General features: G+C 44.0%; 1 protein-coding gene across 1 annotated transcript in view; it reads right to left on the bottom strand.

Annotated features, from left to right (window-relative positions):
• Positions 1-2,515: 2,515 nt before the first annotated feature.
• Positions 2,516-17,570, bottom strand: part of LOC121387745 — a 71,656-nt gene continuing 56,601 nt past the window's right edge. The window contains exons 29-33 of the mRNA XM_041518946.1: positions 17,185-17,342; positions 14,091-14,202; positions 6,665-6,757; positions 5,795-5,879; positions 2,516-4,209 (exon numbers count right to left, since the gene is read on the bottom strand). Coding sequence (XP_041374880.1) covers positions 4,007-4,209; positions 5,795-5,879; positions 6,665-6,757; positions 14,091-14,202; positions 17,185-17,342 — 651 coding nt within the window. The 3' untranslated portion in view covers positions 2,516-4,006. The remainder of the gene's footprint in view (positions 4,210-5,794; positions 5,880-6,664; positions 6,758-14,090; positions 14,203-17,184; positions 17,343-17,570) is intronic.

Here is a 17,570-nt window from a genome sequence, read left to right on the forward strand (position 1 = left end):
CATGGTAAAATGTTCATGAATAACTAGGAACAAATGACATGGTAATCTGGTATTTAATTTATCATGGCCTAATTAACTTGAATAAAAATGACATGGTAAAATGATCATGAATAACTTGAAACAAATGGCAATGTAAAATGTTCATGAATAACTTGAAACAAATGACATCGTAATGTGTTCATGAATAACTTGAAACAAATGACACTGTAAAATGTTCATGAATAACTTGCAACAAATGACATGGTAATGGGTTCATGAATAACTTGAAACAAAAGACATCGTAATGTGTTCATGAATTGTAACAAATGACATTGTAATGTGTTCATGAATTGTAACAAATGACATCGTAATGTGTTCACGAATAACTTGGAACAAATTACATAATGTGTTCACGAATAACTTGAAACAAATGACACTGTAAAATGTTCATGAATAACTTGTGACAAATGACATGATCGTAAAGTGGTCCATTAAAGACTTGGAGAAAGAAACGTTAACATGTTAAAAGATCACTCAACTTGAAACAAATGAAACTGTGAAATAATCTACGAAATAACTTGAAACCATTGGCATGTTAACAAACATGATCCTTAAATGACTTTTAAGCAATGATACATGAACTTAATAATGGTCCATGAATAAGGCTAAACAAAATAAATTTCTGATCTCTGGTCAGCGAGCGTTGATTTTGACCCTCACATGTCAACATTCCCCCTCCCCCCGTGGTATGACCTCGATTTTTGTAGGAGTAACCTGTGGGTTGTACAGAACCCCCCGTGCTATTGTGTAGGAAATATTTAGGGTACCAAGGCAAGGGAGGTGGCACCATGGCCATTGAGGATGGACCAAGGCAGTTGAGGATGATGTAAAAAAAAAAAAACCCAAACAACCCTAAATATACCCACCTTTTCTGTGCAATCCATGGTTTAAAAAAACCCATATATCCATCACAAACTGGATTCAATTCTGGATCTTTGGCCTGACCAGAGACGGACGTTTTTTTGTTTGGCCCAAAAGAAACTGATGAAAAAATGAACCAAGAATTCTGTGGAATTAAATGTCTTGCCTATCATAAATTGTTTTAGTGCACCATGATAAACCTCCATGGGTGCAACTATAAACCAAGTTTCACTGACCTAGGTCTTATAGTTTGTGAGAAACTGATCTGAATGTAAAACTTTATAGTGAAAGTTTAACACAAAAGTTGATCGGGTATTCGATGTCAAACGTTTACCAATTCTTACATATAATCTTCATCCTTTTTGATCCAACTTGAATAATCAGACACATGCATCCTTCCTGAATAACTTCAATAATACACACAAAATGCATCCTTCTTGATACAACTTCAATAATCACCCCTGCATCCTTCCTGAATAACTTCAATAATACACACAAAATGCATCCTTCTAAGTTCTTGATATAACTTCAATAATCATACTGAATCCTTCCTGAATAACTGTAATCATACACACAAAATGCATCCTTCTTGATACAACTTAAATAATCGCACCCGAATCCTTCCTGAATAACTGCAATAATACACACAAAATGCATCCTTCTTGATATAACTTCAATAATAAAAACACAAGCATCCTTCTTGATATAACTTCAATAAACGGACACAAGGATCCTTTCTGAAAATAACTTCCAATAACAAAGACATAAGCATCCTTCTTGATTTAATTTTAAACATCCTTAGTAATGAAAACTTGAACCAGATAACAAATAAAGGTTTTTCAAAAGATAATAAAAATGTCTTAAATTAACAATGTTATTTTACGACTTTACGAAGTTCCTGCATTTATTATTTACACGTGCACATCTTAAACCATTTGACACTGCATTGTTATTAGTAAAAAATCTACAGGGCAGCACCTGGGGGCACTTCCCCCTGAAAAAATGGTGGTTCTTTTTAATGTTAAAAAAAGAAGAAAAAAAGTTATCCTCACCTTTAGTTTCAAGAACATTGCTAAGACAGCAACAAAAGGTACATGAAAAAGCCCCAAATAGTTTTGGTAAGCATACTGAAAGTACGAAAAAATAACATGAAGAATTCTTGGACCACAAATGACTGAGCTCCATGCATGTCACATGGAAGTAACTGAACTCCATGATGTTGAACCGGTTAGACTGGTGTTAAATGCTTTGTCCACGCTCAGCAGTGAAGTCCATGTTTAGCTAATTAGACCACGTTCAAGTGCTTCGTCCATGACCAAGCCCATGCCCCCTGCGAAGTAGCCCATGCCCCCTGTAAAGTAGCCCATGCCCCCTGTGAAGTAGACCATGCCCCCATGCCTCTGGCAAAGTAGCCCATGCCCCCTGCAAAGTAGCCCATGCCCCCTGCAAAGTAGCCCATGCCCCTGTGAAGTAGCCCATGCCCCCTGCAAAGTAGCCCATGCCCCTGTGAAGTAGCCCATGCCCCTGTGAAGTAGCCCATGCCCCTGCTGCCCAAAGTAGCCCATGCCCCTGTGAAGTAAGCCCCCTGCAAAGTAGCCCATGCCCCTGCGAAGTAGCCCATGCCCCTGTGAAGTAGCCCATGCCCCCTGCAAAGTAGCCCATGCCCCCTGCAAAGTAGCCCATGCCCCCTGCAAAGTAGCCCATGCCCCTGTGAAGTAGCCCATGCCCCCTGCAAAGTAGCCCATGCTCCCTGCGAAGTAGCCCATGCCTCCTGCGAAGTAGCCCATGCCCCCTGTGAAGTAGCCCATGCCCCCTGCAAAGTAACCCATGCCCCCTGCAAAGTAGCCCATGCTCCCTGCGAAGTAGCCCATGCCTCCTGCGAAGTAGCCCATGCCCCCTGTGAAGTAGCCCATGCCTCCTGCGAAGTAGCCCATGCCTCCTGCAAAGTAGCCCATGCCCCCTGCGAAATAGCCCATGCCTCCTGCAAAGTAGCCCACGCCTCCTGCGAAGTAGCCCATGCCTCTGCGAAATAGCCCATGCCTCCTGCAAAGTAGCCCATGCCCAGTTGGTTAATCCATGTTCATTTGCAAAGTCCATGTTCAGTTACTAAGTCCATAATCAGCTGCAGAGTCCATGCTCATTTGGTTGGAGCACTCTCTGTTGCCAAGTCTATGCCTTGCCACATAGGACATGTTCATCTGGTTAGAGCACAGTCTGTAAGACATGTTCATTTGGTTAATCCATGCTCAGCTGGTTAGTGCATACTCAGTTGCCAAGTCTGGTCCTTGCCATAGTCCGGTCCTGTAATGGAATCAGCTGGGTCTTCTCAGTGAGTACTATTCATTTCTTCAGTCACTTTAAACAGTACCAATATCACTTACATGTATGAATCGTTTTCTGAATGACCATTATCCAATTCCTCAATCACTTTAATATGGCATCTCATCCTCTGAACTAGTACTAGAAAATTCCTCCGTCAGATTAATGCATCATCTACATCAGTTTTTTTATCATCATCTGAGTTGGTTCAATCAAATTCCCTCGTCACTTTAATGCAGCATCAATATCAGAATAATTCATCTTCTTTTGAAAGAGTTCTATCAAATTCCCTCGCAACTTTAATTAGGAGATAACGATATATGGAGTTTTTAGATTTACAGGTGTCATTGTCTATTTGATTATGCAAATGTCATTTTTGACCGAAGGCATTAGCCTGAGGTTAAAAAAATTAAACATTTGCGGGCATCAAATAGACAATAACACCTGCAAATCTAAAAACTCAGTATGGTTATATTGACTGTAAACTGGATCTTTTTTCAACGGTACTGTGCATTTAGTATTTCTTGAAAAAAATACCTGGCTACATTCTAACTGTAGACCCTTGAATCGTCAACTTGGCCTGTTCCAATTACTAATGATGTCACTTTCTAATGACATCATTAGCTTTCCGGGCGTTATTGTCTATTTGATCCTGGAAAAAGAATGTAATTAACCAATCACAATACAGAACACACTTGCCATCAGTTTACAATGCAGCATTAATATCAGAGTTATTCATCTTCTGAATGAGTTCTATCAAATTCCTCAGTCAGCATCGACCTAATAGTCAGTGATTGTCGACTGAATGCGACCCATCAGACTCCTCATCGCTCCCTGGAATGCTGTTGAGCTGTGTGTACAGGCTCTGCAAGGCCTGTCGGAACCGCTTCTGGAGATCCTCGTCCTCACACTCCTGTAACCATTGGTAACACTGTTTCAAGATGGCTTCCTTCTGCAGCGAGAAGTGTCTTCTAACGATGTCTGCCATGCCTGTAGAACAAGAGGTAAGGTATGTACTATCCTGTCCCTCTTTCTCTCGACTTAAGTGTTGAAATAACCAGGACTTCTAGATCATGGTAGCCGCACTCCCATGGCTAGTGATATTCAATGTTGGGCTAGTAAATAACTACTATTGCCATGCCCGACGGGACTTCTAGATTATGGTAGCCCCACTCCCATGGCTAATGATATTCAATGTAGGGCTAGTAAATAACTACTATTGCCATGCCCGATGGGGCTTCTAGATTATGGTAGCCCACTCCCATGGCTAGTGATATTCAATGTTGGGCTAGAAAATAACTACTATTGCCATGCCCGGTGGGCCTTCTAGATTATGGTAGCCCCACTCCCATGGCTAGTGATATTCAATGTTGGGCTAGTAAATAACTACTATCGCCATGCCCGACGGCTAGTGAAAAAAGAAGTTGTCAAATGCTGTATATAGAGGATAATAAACGAGTTACCAGTTATTATCAAATTTATGTCCTGACTGAAATAATTTTCAGTTGTCACAAGCTTTAGTGAGTGACAAATGAAAATTATTTCATGAGGGACATAAATTTGCTAACTCATTAACTGGTACCGAGGTTGTTATTCTATTTATTACCTCAGCTTTTTTTCTCTCGCTAAACACCTTTATTTCCACATATATGCACGTATGTGTATAGAAATTATGTAAACCACTTTACGCACTGTTCTGAGTATTGCTATAACTTTGTAATTTAATCACATTCATAGATAATTTTCGAAAACAAAAGTTATCTTTATTCTGCAAAAAAATCTATAACAAATTGCATTAAAATTACATTTTGTTATAAATTAAACACCCAAAACAGAGAGTCGTAAACGCAAACTCTTTAAACTACATGGCGTCATTTTGTGTCTTTGCCAAATCGTGATGACGTCATATTTAGGACTGACAAGGTCATTGGTTTGTAAGCGTCAAATCTTCCAATACTATTGTTTGTTACAACAATGCAGAATATTTTCACTGACAAAACATGGAAAATATTTTCCCTGTTATGAGTGACCCCTGGCGTAAAGTTTATTCAGTAAATTTGAATATATTCTCCCCAAATCTAAGAGGTTTTTTTTTAGCTCTATCTTCCTATTTAGGTGACATATCTGATTATTACTATGAATAAAACTGTATCTGGATTAAAAATACCATGCCTCGACTGGGATCCGAACCCAGTACCTACCAGCCTGTAGACCAATGGCCTACCACGACGCCACCGAGGCTGGTTCCTGTTTAGGTGACATATCTGATTATTACTATGAATAAAACTGTATTTACTTAAAAAGTAGGTCTAGTGAATTTCTAAGCAGGTCTAGTGAATTTAAAAAATCAGTAATCCCATGGCTAGTAAGTTTTATAAAAATCTAGAAGCCCTGAATAACCATATGTTAAGACACAAAATAAAGTCTTAAAATGTGTTGTGTCATTATACAAACATTTGTTTCTTTTTTTCTCACACTTCTGACTAAGTATTGAAATATCCATGTTAAGACACCAAAATAGCAGCAGTTTAAAATGTTTTTTAATGAATGTAAATACACTACAAAGACTGAGTACCTGTTGGTGGATTGCACAGAACTCCAAGAATTGCGTGTCTCATGGTTAGCAGTCTGATCTTCCAGTTGTACTGGTCACTCTGTTGCTGTAACAAATAACATATTTTTAATGTATTTTCTTTTCCGTCAATTATCCTATTTATTGAGTGGAGTGGGTGGGGAGGAAGGAAATGTTTTATTTAACAACGTACTGAACACATTTTTATTTACTGTTATATGACGTCAGACATATGGTTAAGGACTACACAGATATTGAGAGAGGAAACCCACTGCTGCCACTTCATGGGCTACTCTTTCCAATTAGCATCAAGGAATCTTTTATATGCACCATCCCACTGACAGGATGACTCATAAAATGGCCTTTGATAGACCAGTCATGGTACACTGGCTGGAGCACGAAATAGACCAATGGGCTCACCGGCAGGAATCGATTCCAGACCAAATGAACGCTTTACCACTGGGTTATGTCCTGCCCGGGGCGGGGGGGAAGGGAGAGAGAGAGAGAGAGAGAGAGAGAGAGAGAGAGAGAGAGAGAGAGAGAGAGAGAGAGAGAGAGAGAGAGAGAGAGAGAGAGAGAGAGAGAGAGAGAGAGAGAGAGAGAGAGAGAGAGAGAGAGAGAGAGAGAGAGAGAGAGAGAGAGAGAGAGAGAGAGAGAGAGAGAGAGCGATATTGCCAGAGTGTATTTCTTCTCCGTTCCGCAGTCAGTCAAACTCAACAGGAATATCATTTATTTCATTAAACAATCATTCTTTCCCATTTGTATGTAATAAATAAAGTATTCCAGAGTTTTGTTTATGTGAGATACAACCCTAGTTTTACAAAACAAATCCAGTACACGGAAATCAAATTAACGAGGGTTCACAAGAGTTACCTTCCCCTCCGGTGTTTCTTGTCTCCCCTCGTATCCTGGCTCGTTGAAAACGGGATCTGGTACCAGGATGATACTCTGAATTGACAGAAGTACCTGGAAGACAAACATACAGTCTCACCACTCTATTTTATACAGAGTTCATTAATGCAAAACACAAACACAATGACAATTTTAATAAACTCATAATCTTGCATCTCTATCTTACAACTTTGTTTACTAATGAAAAAGTTTGTTTGTTTAAGGATACCACTAGAGCAATTGATTTATTATCGGCTATTGGATGTCAAACATTTGGTAATTTTGACATAGTCTTGGAGAGGAAACCTGCTAAATTATTTCATTGGTAGCATGGGATCTTTTATATGCACCTTTCCAGACAGGACAGCACATACCACAGCCTTTGATATACCAGTCATGGTGCACTGGCTGGAACAAGAAATAGCCCAATGGGTCAACCGACAGAAATCGATACTAGACCGATAGCACATTAAAGGGACATTCCTGAGTTTGCTGCATTTAAATAATTTCGTACCACAAAAAAATATATTTCAGGAAATCAAATTTTTTTTAACCCAGTACATTTTTAATATACAGCCACTAATATTTTATGCAGGAAAATATATTTGATTTTTAATTACAATCGTTAAAAAGTCTCTGTTAGTCAATAACATCTTAAACATTGCAGCAAACTGAGGAATGTCCCTTTAAGCAAGTGCTTTACCACTGGGCTACACCCCAGCCATGCTATACGATATGATAACAATACTACAGCTAAAGGCCTTTACCACTGGGCTACACCCCAGCCCGTGCTATACGATATGATAACAATACTACAGCTAAAGGCCTTTACCACTGGGCTACACCCCAGCCATGCTATACGATATGATAACAATACTACAGCTAAAGGCCTTTACCACTGGGCTACACCCCCAGCCCGTGTTATACGATATGATAACAATACTACAGCTAAAGGCCTTTACCACTGGGCTACACCCCAGCCCGTGCTATACGATATGATAACAATACTACAGCTAAAGGCCTTTACCACTGGGCTACACCCCCAGCCCGTGCTATACGATATGATAACAATACTACAGCTAAAGGCCTTTACCACTGGGCTACACCCCAGCCATGCTATACGATATGATAACAATACTACAGCTAAAGGCCTTTACCACTGGGCTACACCCCAGCCCGTGCTATACGATATGATAACAATACTACAGCTAAAGGCCTTTACCACTGGGCTACACCCCCAGCCATGCTATACGATATGATAACAATACTACAGCTAAAGGCCTTTACCACTGGGCTACACCCCCAGCCATGCTATACGATATGATAACAATACTACAGCTAAAGGCCTTTACCACTGGGCTACACCCCCAGCCATGCTATACGATATGATAACAATACTACAGCTAAAGGCCTTTACCACTGGGCTACACCCCCAGCCATGCTATACGATATGATAACAATACTACAGCTAAAGGCCTTTACCACTGGGCTACACCCCAGCCCGTGCTATACGATATGATAACAATACTACAGCTAAAGGCCTTTACCACTGGGCTACACCCCAGCCCGCACTATACGATATGATAACAATACTACAGCTAAAGGCCTTTACCACTGGGCTACACCCCAGCCCGCGCTATACGATATGATAACAATACTACAGCTAAAGGCCTTTACCACTGGGCTACACCCCAGCCATGCTATACGATATGATAACAATACTACAGCTAAAGGCCTTTACCACTGGGCTACACCCCCAGCCCGTGTTATACGATATGATAACAATACTACAGCTAAAGGCCTTTACCACTGGGCTACACCCCAGCCTGCGCTATACGATATGATAACAATACTACAGCTAAAGGCCTTTACCACTGGGCTACACCCCAGCCATGCTATACGATATGATAACAATACTACAGCTAAAGGCCTTTACCACTGGGCTACACCCCCAGCCCGTGCTATACGATATAACAATACTACAGCTAAAGGCCTTTACCACTGGGCTACACCCCAGCCATGCTATACGATATGATAACAATACTACAGCTAAAGGCATTTACCACTGGGCTACACCCCAGCCCGCGCTATACGATATGATAACAATACTACAGCTAAAGGCCTTTACCACTGGGCTACACCCCAGCCCGTGCTATACGATATGATAACAATACTACAGCTAAAGGCCTTTACCACTGGGCTACACCCCAGCCCGTGCTATACGATATGATAACAATACTACAGCTAAAGGCCTTTACCACTGGGCTACACCCCCAGCCATGCTATACGATATGATAACAATACTACAGCTAAAGGCCTTTACCACTGGGCTACACCCCCAGCCATGCTATACGATATGATAACAATACTACAGCTAAAGGCCTTTACCACTGGGCTACACCCCCAGCCATGCTATACGATATGATAACAATACTACAGCTAAAGGCCTTTACCACTGGGCTACACCCCCAGCCATGCTATACGATATGATAACAATACTACAGCTAAAGGCCTTTACCACTGGGCTACACCCCAGCCCGTGCTATACGATATGATAACAATACTACAGCTAAAGGCCTTTACCACTGGGCTACACCCCAGCCCGCACTATACGATATGATAACAATACTACAGCTAAAGGCCTTTACCACTGGGCTACACCCCAGCCCGCGCTATACGATATGATAACAATACTACAGCTAAAGGCCTTTACCACTGGGCTACACCCCAGCCATGCTATACGATATGATAACAATACTACAGCTAAAGGCCTTTACCACTGGGCTACACCCCCAGCCCGTGTTATACGATATGATAACAATACTACAGCTAAAGGCCTTTACCACTGGGCTACACCCCAGCCCGCGCTATACGATATGATAACAATACTACAGCTAAAGGCCTTTACCACTGGGCTACACCCCAGCCATGCTATACGATATGATAACAATACTACAGCTAAAGGCCTTTACCACTGGGCTACACCCCCAGCCCGTGCTATACGATATAACAATACTACAGCTAAAGGCCTTTACCACTGGGCTACACCCCAGCCATGCTATACGATATGATAACAATACTACAGCTAAAGGCCTTTACCACTGGGCTACACCCCCAGCCATGCTATACGATATGATAACAATACTACAGCTAAAGGCCTTTACCACTGGGCTACACCCCCAGCCATGCTATACGATATGATAACAATACTACAGCTAAAGGCCTTTACCACTGGGCTACACCCCAGCCATGCTATACGATATGATAACAATACTACAGCTAAAGGCATTTACCACTGGGCTACACCCCAGCCATGCTATACGATATGATAACAATACTACAGCTAAAGGCCTTTACCACTGGGCTACACCCCCAGCCATGCTATACGATATGATAACAATACTACAGCTAAAGGCCTTTACCACTGGGCTACACCCCAGCCATGCTATACGATATGATAACAATACTACAGCTAAAAGCCTTTACCACTGGGCTACACCCCCAGCCATGCTATACGATATGATAACAATACTACAGCTAAAGGCATTTACCACTGGGCTACACCCCAGCCCGCGCTATACGATATGATAACAATACTACAGCTAAAGGCCTTTACCACTGGGGTACACCCCAGCCATGCTATACGATATGATAACAATACTACAGCTAAAGGTATTTACCACTGGGCTACACCCCAGCCCGCGCTATACGATATGATAACAATACTACAGCTAAAGGCCTTTACCACTGGGCTACACCCCAGCCATGCTATACGATATGATAACAATACTACAGCTAAAGGCATTTACCACTGGGCTACACCCCAGCCCGCGCTATACGATATGATAACAATACTACAGCTAAAGGCCTTTACCACTGGGCTACACCCCAGCCATGCTATACGATATGATAACAATACTACAGCTAAAGGCATTTACCACTGGGCTACACCCCAGCCCGCGCTATACGATATGATAACAATACTACAGCTAAAGGCCTTTACCACTGGGCTACACCCCAGCCATGCTATACGATATTACAATACTACAGCTAAAGGCCTTTACCACTGGGCTACACCCCAGCCCGCGCTATACGATATGATAACAATACTACAGCTAAAGGCCTTTACCACTGGGCTACACCCCAGCCATGCTATACGATATGATAACAATACTACAGCTAAAGGCCTTTACCACTGGGCTACACCCCAGCCATGCTATACGATATGATAACAATACTACAGCTAAAGGCCTTTACCACTGGGCTACACCCCAGCCATGCTATACGATATGATAACAATACTACAGCTAAAGGCCTTTACCACTGGGCTACACCCCAGCCATGCTATACGATATGATAACAATACTACAGCTAAAGGCCTTTACCACTGGGCTACACCCCAGCCCGCGCTATACGATATGATAACAATACTACAGCTAAAGGCATTTACCACTGGGCTACACCCCAGCCCGTGCTATACGATATGATAACAATACTACAGCTAAAGGCCTTTACCACTGGGCTACACCCCAGCCCGTGCTATACGATATGATAACAATACTACAGCTAAAGGCCTTTACCACTGGGCTACACCCCAGCCCGTGCTATACGATATGATAACAATACTACAGCTAAAGGCCTTTACCACTGGGCTACACCCCCAGCCATGCTATACGATATGATAACAATACTACAGCTAAACGCCTTTACCACTGGGCTACACCCCCAGCCATGCTATACGATATGATAACAATACTACAGCTAAAGGCCTTTACCACTGGGCTACACCCCAGCCATGCTATACGATATGATAACAATACTACAGCTAAAGGCCTTTACCACTGGGCTACACCCCAGCCCGTGCTATACGATATGATAACAATACTACAGCTAAAGGCCTTTACCACTGGGCTACACCCCCAGCCATGCTATACGATATGATAACAATACTACAGCTAAAGGCCTTTACCACTGGGCTACACCCCAGCCATGCTATACGATATGATAACAATACTACAGCTAAAGGCCTTTACCACTGGGCTACACCCCAGCCCGCGCTATACGATATGATAACAATACTACAGCTAAAGGCCTTTACCACTGGGCTACACCCCAGCCCGCGCTATACGATATGATAACAATACTACAGCTAAAAGCCTTTACCACTGGGCTACACCCCAGCCCGTGCTATACGATATGATAACAATACTACAGCTAAAGGCCTTTACCACTGGGCTACACCCCAGCCCGTGCTATACGATATGATAACAATACTACAGCTAAAGGCCTTTACCACTGGGCTACACCCCAGCCATGCTATACGATATGATAACAATACTACAGCTAAAGGCATTTACCACTGGGCTACACCCCAGCCCGCGCTATACGATATGATAACAATACTACAGCTAAAGGCCTTTACCACTGGGCTACACCCCAGCCCGTGCTATACGATATGATAACAATACTACAGCTAAAGGCCTTTACCACTGGGCTACACCCCAGCCCGTGCTATACGATATGATAACAATACTACAGCTAAAGGCCTTTACCACTGGGCTACACCCCAGCCCGTGCTATACGATATGATAACAATACTACAGCTAAAGGCCTTTACCACTGGGCTACACCCCAGCCCGCGCTATACGATATGATAACAATACTACAGCTAAAGGCCTTTACCACTGGGCTACACCCCAGCCATGCTATACGATATGATAACAATACTACAGCTAAAAGCCTTTACCACTGGGCTACACCCCAGCCCGTGCTATACGATATGATAACAATACTACAGCTAAAGGCCTTTACCACTGGGCTACACCCCAGCCCGTGCTATACGATATGATAACAATACTACAGCTAAAGGCCTTTACCACTGGGCTACACCCCAGCCATGCTATACGATATGATAACAATACTACAGCTAAAGGCCTTTACCACTGGGCTACACCCCAGCCCGTGCTATACGATATGATAACAATACTACAGCTAAAGGCCTTTACCACTGGGCTACACCCCAGCCCGTGCTATACGATATGATAACAATACTACAGCTAAAAGCCTTTACCACTGGGCTACACCCCAGCCCGCGCTATACGATATGATAACAATACTACAGCTAAAAGCCTTTACCACTGGGCTACACCCCAGCCCGTGCTATACGATATGATAACAATACTACAGCTAAAGGCCTTTACCACTGGGCTACACCCCCAGCCATGCTATACGATATGATAACAATACTACAGCTAAAGGCCTTTACCACTGGGCTACACCCCAGCCCGCGCTATACGATATGATAACAATACTACAGCTAAAGGCCTTTACCACTGGGCTACACCCCAGCCCGCGCTATACGATATGATAACAATACTACAGCTAAAGGCCTTTACCACTGGGCTACACCCCAGCCCGCGCTATACGATATGATAACAATACTACAGCTAAAGGCCTTTACCACTGGGCTACACCCCAGCCCGCGCTATACGATATGATAACAATACTACAGCTAAAGGCCTTTACCACTGGGCTACACCCCAGCCCGCGCTATACGATATGATAACAATACTACAGCTAAAGGCCTTTACCACTGGGCTACACCCCCAGCCCGTGCTATACGATATGATAACAATACTACAGCTAAAGGCCTTTACCACTGGGCTACACCCCAGCCCGCGCTATACGATATGATAACAATACTACAGCTAAAGGCCTTTACCACTGGGCTACACCCCAGCCCGCGCTATACGATATGATAACAATACTACAGCTAAAGGCCTTTACCACTGGGCTACACCCCCAGCCCGTGCTATACGATATGATAACAATACTACAGCTAAAGGCCTTTACCACTGGGCTACACCCCAGCCCGCGCTATACGATATGATAACAATACTACAGCTAAAGGCCTTTACCACTGGGCTACACCCCAGCCCGCGCTATACGATATGATAACAATACTACAGCTAAAGGCCTTTACCACTGGGCTACACCCCAGCCATGCTATGCGATATGATAACAATACTACAGCTAAAGGCCTTTACCACTGGGCTACACCCCCAGCCCGTGTTATACGATATGATAACAATACTACAGCTAAAGGCCTTTACCACTGGGCTACACCCCAGCCCGCGCTATACGATATGATAACAATACTACAGCTAAAGGCCTTTACCACTGGGCTACACCCCAGCCCGTGCTATACGATATGATAACAATACTACAGCTAAAGGCCTTTGATATACCAGTCGTAGAGCACTGGCTGGACCGGGAAATAGCCCAGCGACGGAAATCGATCATGCATTAGGTGAGCGTTTTTTCACTGGGCTTCATCCCACCCATGGTAGTACTTTGATGTCAGTCAACTAAAAAAAACAATTACTCTTACAAGAGAAACACAACCAACCTGATAGAGAGTGGATTTTCCAGGATTCCATTTCTCGCTGGCATTTCCTCCATGCCATGTTCCCAAAAGACTTAGGCAAACTTTGCCATCCGAATACAGATTAGGGTTAAACCTGCACAGTTAATGGAAAGACAAGTCTGTTAGTGAGGGTTAAGTTTCAACATCTATATTGAAATCAAGAATTAGTAGTCCTGAAAAACAGATCCATCTATTCATTCGTATTCAAAACAATTCATCCATCCATACCTCCCTCCCTCCATCCACCCTCCTTAAATCCCACCGACCCTAATCCATCCAACCAGCCAACCAACCAATCATCCATCCATCCATCATCCCAGTCAAATCCAGTCATGTGACCTGTCTGACTTGACTTATTTCCTCTGGACTAGATTTGTAACTTGCTTTGTGTAACTTTTGAGCATGCTCATATACCACAGAGGCTTCGAGCATGTCTGTCCCGGGTTCCGTCTCAGGAAAGCCAGAATGAATGAATGAATGAATGTTTAACGACACCCCAGCACGAAACATACATCGGCTATTTGGTGTCAAACTATGGTAATGGGGAAAACAAAGTGATGATCAACATCAATATAAAAATTCAACAGTTAAATAAAAACACAGTGTAAAGCTATAGTCCCACTGGGATCCCGGATAACCCCGGACCACCCCGGACCATAATCTGGGGTGGTCCGGGGCTTGAACCGTAGCGATGCCGGGGTGGTCCGGGATCATGCGGGACGGTCCTGGATATTCCGGGACAGTCCGGGGGTCGTCCCGGCAGTTTTAAACATGCTTAAAACTGCCGGGGTGGTCCGTAAGGGTCCTGGACGTTCACCTCATCCTGGGTGATCCGTAGTGCCACCGTAGTGATACAGTATTGTCACCGGGGCAGTCCGTGATATCATCGGGGACATCCTGGCTGATCCTGGGTCGTCCGGGAGTAATTTATTGACCCCGGATAAACACGGTGACACTATGGTTCATCGCGGTGCGACTACGGGGTCATCCGTAGTGACACCGTAATGACACCAGGGTTGTCCGGGGTGGCTGCCAGGATGGTCCGGGATGGTCCGGGGTCATCCGTAATGACAACGGGGTTGTCCGGGGTGGCTGCCGGGATGGTCTGGGGGGACACCGTGGCGCTATAGGGGTGACGGTCCTCGGTCGTGATTTTTTGCCAAAAATCCCCCGGATCACCCAGGATCATCAAGGACCGTGGTCCGGGATGATCCTGGATGGTCCGTGGTGGTCCGTACTTAGTGGGACTGGTGCTTAAAGGACTGTGTAAAAATACAAATATCAGAGATAGATACTGACTTTTACTAAAAACTTCAATTTAGTGCTGTATTGGCCATTCTGAAAGAGAATGTTACACCCCTGCACCACGGTGAGGTTACAGCACGCGCAGGGGCAGGAAAGCCAGAAACCCAACCCGGGACAGATGAGAGATTTTTAAGTGCATATTCTTACTTTGTTGATGCAAATACAGTATACTCAAATAACGTTTCATGTCGAGATAACTATAACAAATGAGTTAAAAGCATGACAGATATAACATCCAAGTATAAGCATTGGCTTAGCCAGGATGTTATACTTGGGGGGTGGGGGGTGGGGGGGGTGAGGGGTGAGTGAGGATCACCCACATTGGAGGAGTGAGGAACTGCAATGTCTCAAATCATATTGAGGCAACAGGCAAATATAAAAGGCGCACAAACAAAAAAGAAAAGATGTGTGATTGAGAGGTGGGCATGGCTGCATGCCCCTCCAATGCTATGCCAATGATTACAAGAATAAAGTCATGAATTTTGTATTTAATACTGCAAAATGTTTGCTTGTTTAAGCTTCAGTGTATCGAATGTTGACAATAAAGATGATTTCACCCACTCTTCTTGGCGAGTTTTAGGTTAAAAACAACAGTTTAATGACATAGGTTATTCGGACTCAGTGGTGTTGTGCTTAAGCAATCGGACATAAGGCTGGTAGGTACTGAGTTCGCAGCCAGGTACCGGCTCCCACCCCCCTCTACCCCTCTTCTTTCTCACTAACTAACCCACTGTCCTGGACAGACAGCCCAGATAGCTAAGGTGTGTGCCCAGGACAGTGTGCTTGAACCTCAATTGGATTATAAGCACGAAAATAAGTTGAAATGAAAATAACATAGGTTATCAGTTTCATCCTGCCGAGGATGACTGCCGCACACGCAGAGCTCCACATTCTTACCTCCACAGGAGAGAGCCGCCACTAACCTCTGTTCATGACCTGTTGTTATCAGTTTCATCCTGCTGAGGATGACTGCCGCACATGCAGAGCTCCACATTCTTACCTCCACAGGAGAGAGCCGCCACTAACCTCTGTTCATGACCTGTTGTTATCAGTTTCATCCTGCCGAGGATGACTGCCGCACACGCAGAGCTCCACATTCTTACCTCCACAGAAGAGAGCCGCCACTAACCTCTGTCCATGACCTGTTGTTATCTGTTTCATCCTGCTGAGGATGACTGCCGCACACGCAGAGCTCCACATTCTTACCTCCACAGGAGAGAGCCACCATTAACCTCTGTCCATGACCTGTTTTCATCTGTTTCATCCTGCTGAGGATGACTGCCGCACACACAGAGCTCCACATTCTTACCTCCACAGGAGAGAGCCGCCACTAACCTCTGTCCATGACCTGTTGTTATCAGTTTCATCCTGCTGAGGATGACTGCCGCACACACATTCTTACCTCCACAGGAGAGAGCCACCACTAACCTGTCCATGACCTGTTGTTATCAGTTTTATCCTGCCGAGGATGACTGCCGCACACGCAGAGTTACACATTCTTACCTCCACAGGAGAGAGCCGCCACTAACCTCTGTCCATGACCTGTTGTTATCTGTTTCATCCTGCTGAGGATGACTGCCGCACGCACAGAGCTCCACATTCTTACCTCCACAGGAGAGAGCCACCACTAAACCTCTGTCCATGACCTGTTGTTATCTGTTTCATCCTGCTGAGGATGACTGCCGCACACACAGAGCTCCACATTCTTACCTCCACAGGAGAGAGCCGCCACTAACCTCTGTCCATAACCTGTTGTTATCTGTTTACTCACCGAACCGTTCCGTTGCCCGTGGTGATGAGCTTGATGAGGGGTGGAATGTTTGGGTAGCTGGTCGGGAAGTAGACGTCGAAGACGAAACAGCCCAGACTGTACGGCGTCCCCACAGGACCGGTCACCACAGCTCGCATAATGTCCATCCGGTCTTCATCCTGGACAGAGGGAAGGAAATGTTTTATTTTATGACGCACTCAACACATTTTATTTACAGTTATATGGTGTCGGACATATGGTTAATGACCACACAGATATAAAGAGGGGAAACCTGCTGTCGCCACTTCATGGGCTACTCTTTTCAATTAGCAGCAAGGGATCTTTTATACGCACCATCCCACAGACAGGATAGTACATACCACAGCCTTTGTTACACCAGTTGTGGA

Source organism: Gigantopelta aegis, chromosome 13 (genome assembly GCF_016097555.1).
Source record: "Gigantopelta aegis isolate Gae_Host chromosome 13, Gae_host_genome, whole genome shotgun sequence".
Lineage (NCBI taxonomy): Eukaryota > Metazoa > Mollusca > Gastropoda > Neomphalida > Peltospiridae > Gigantopelta > Gigantopelta aegis.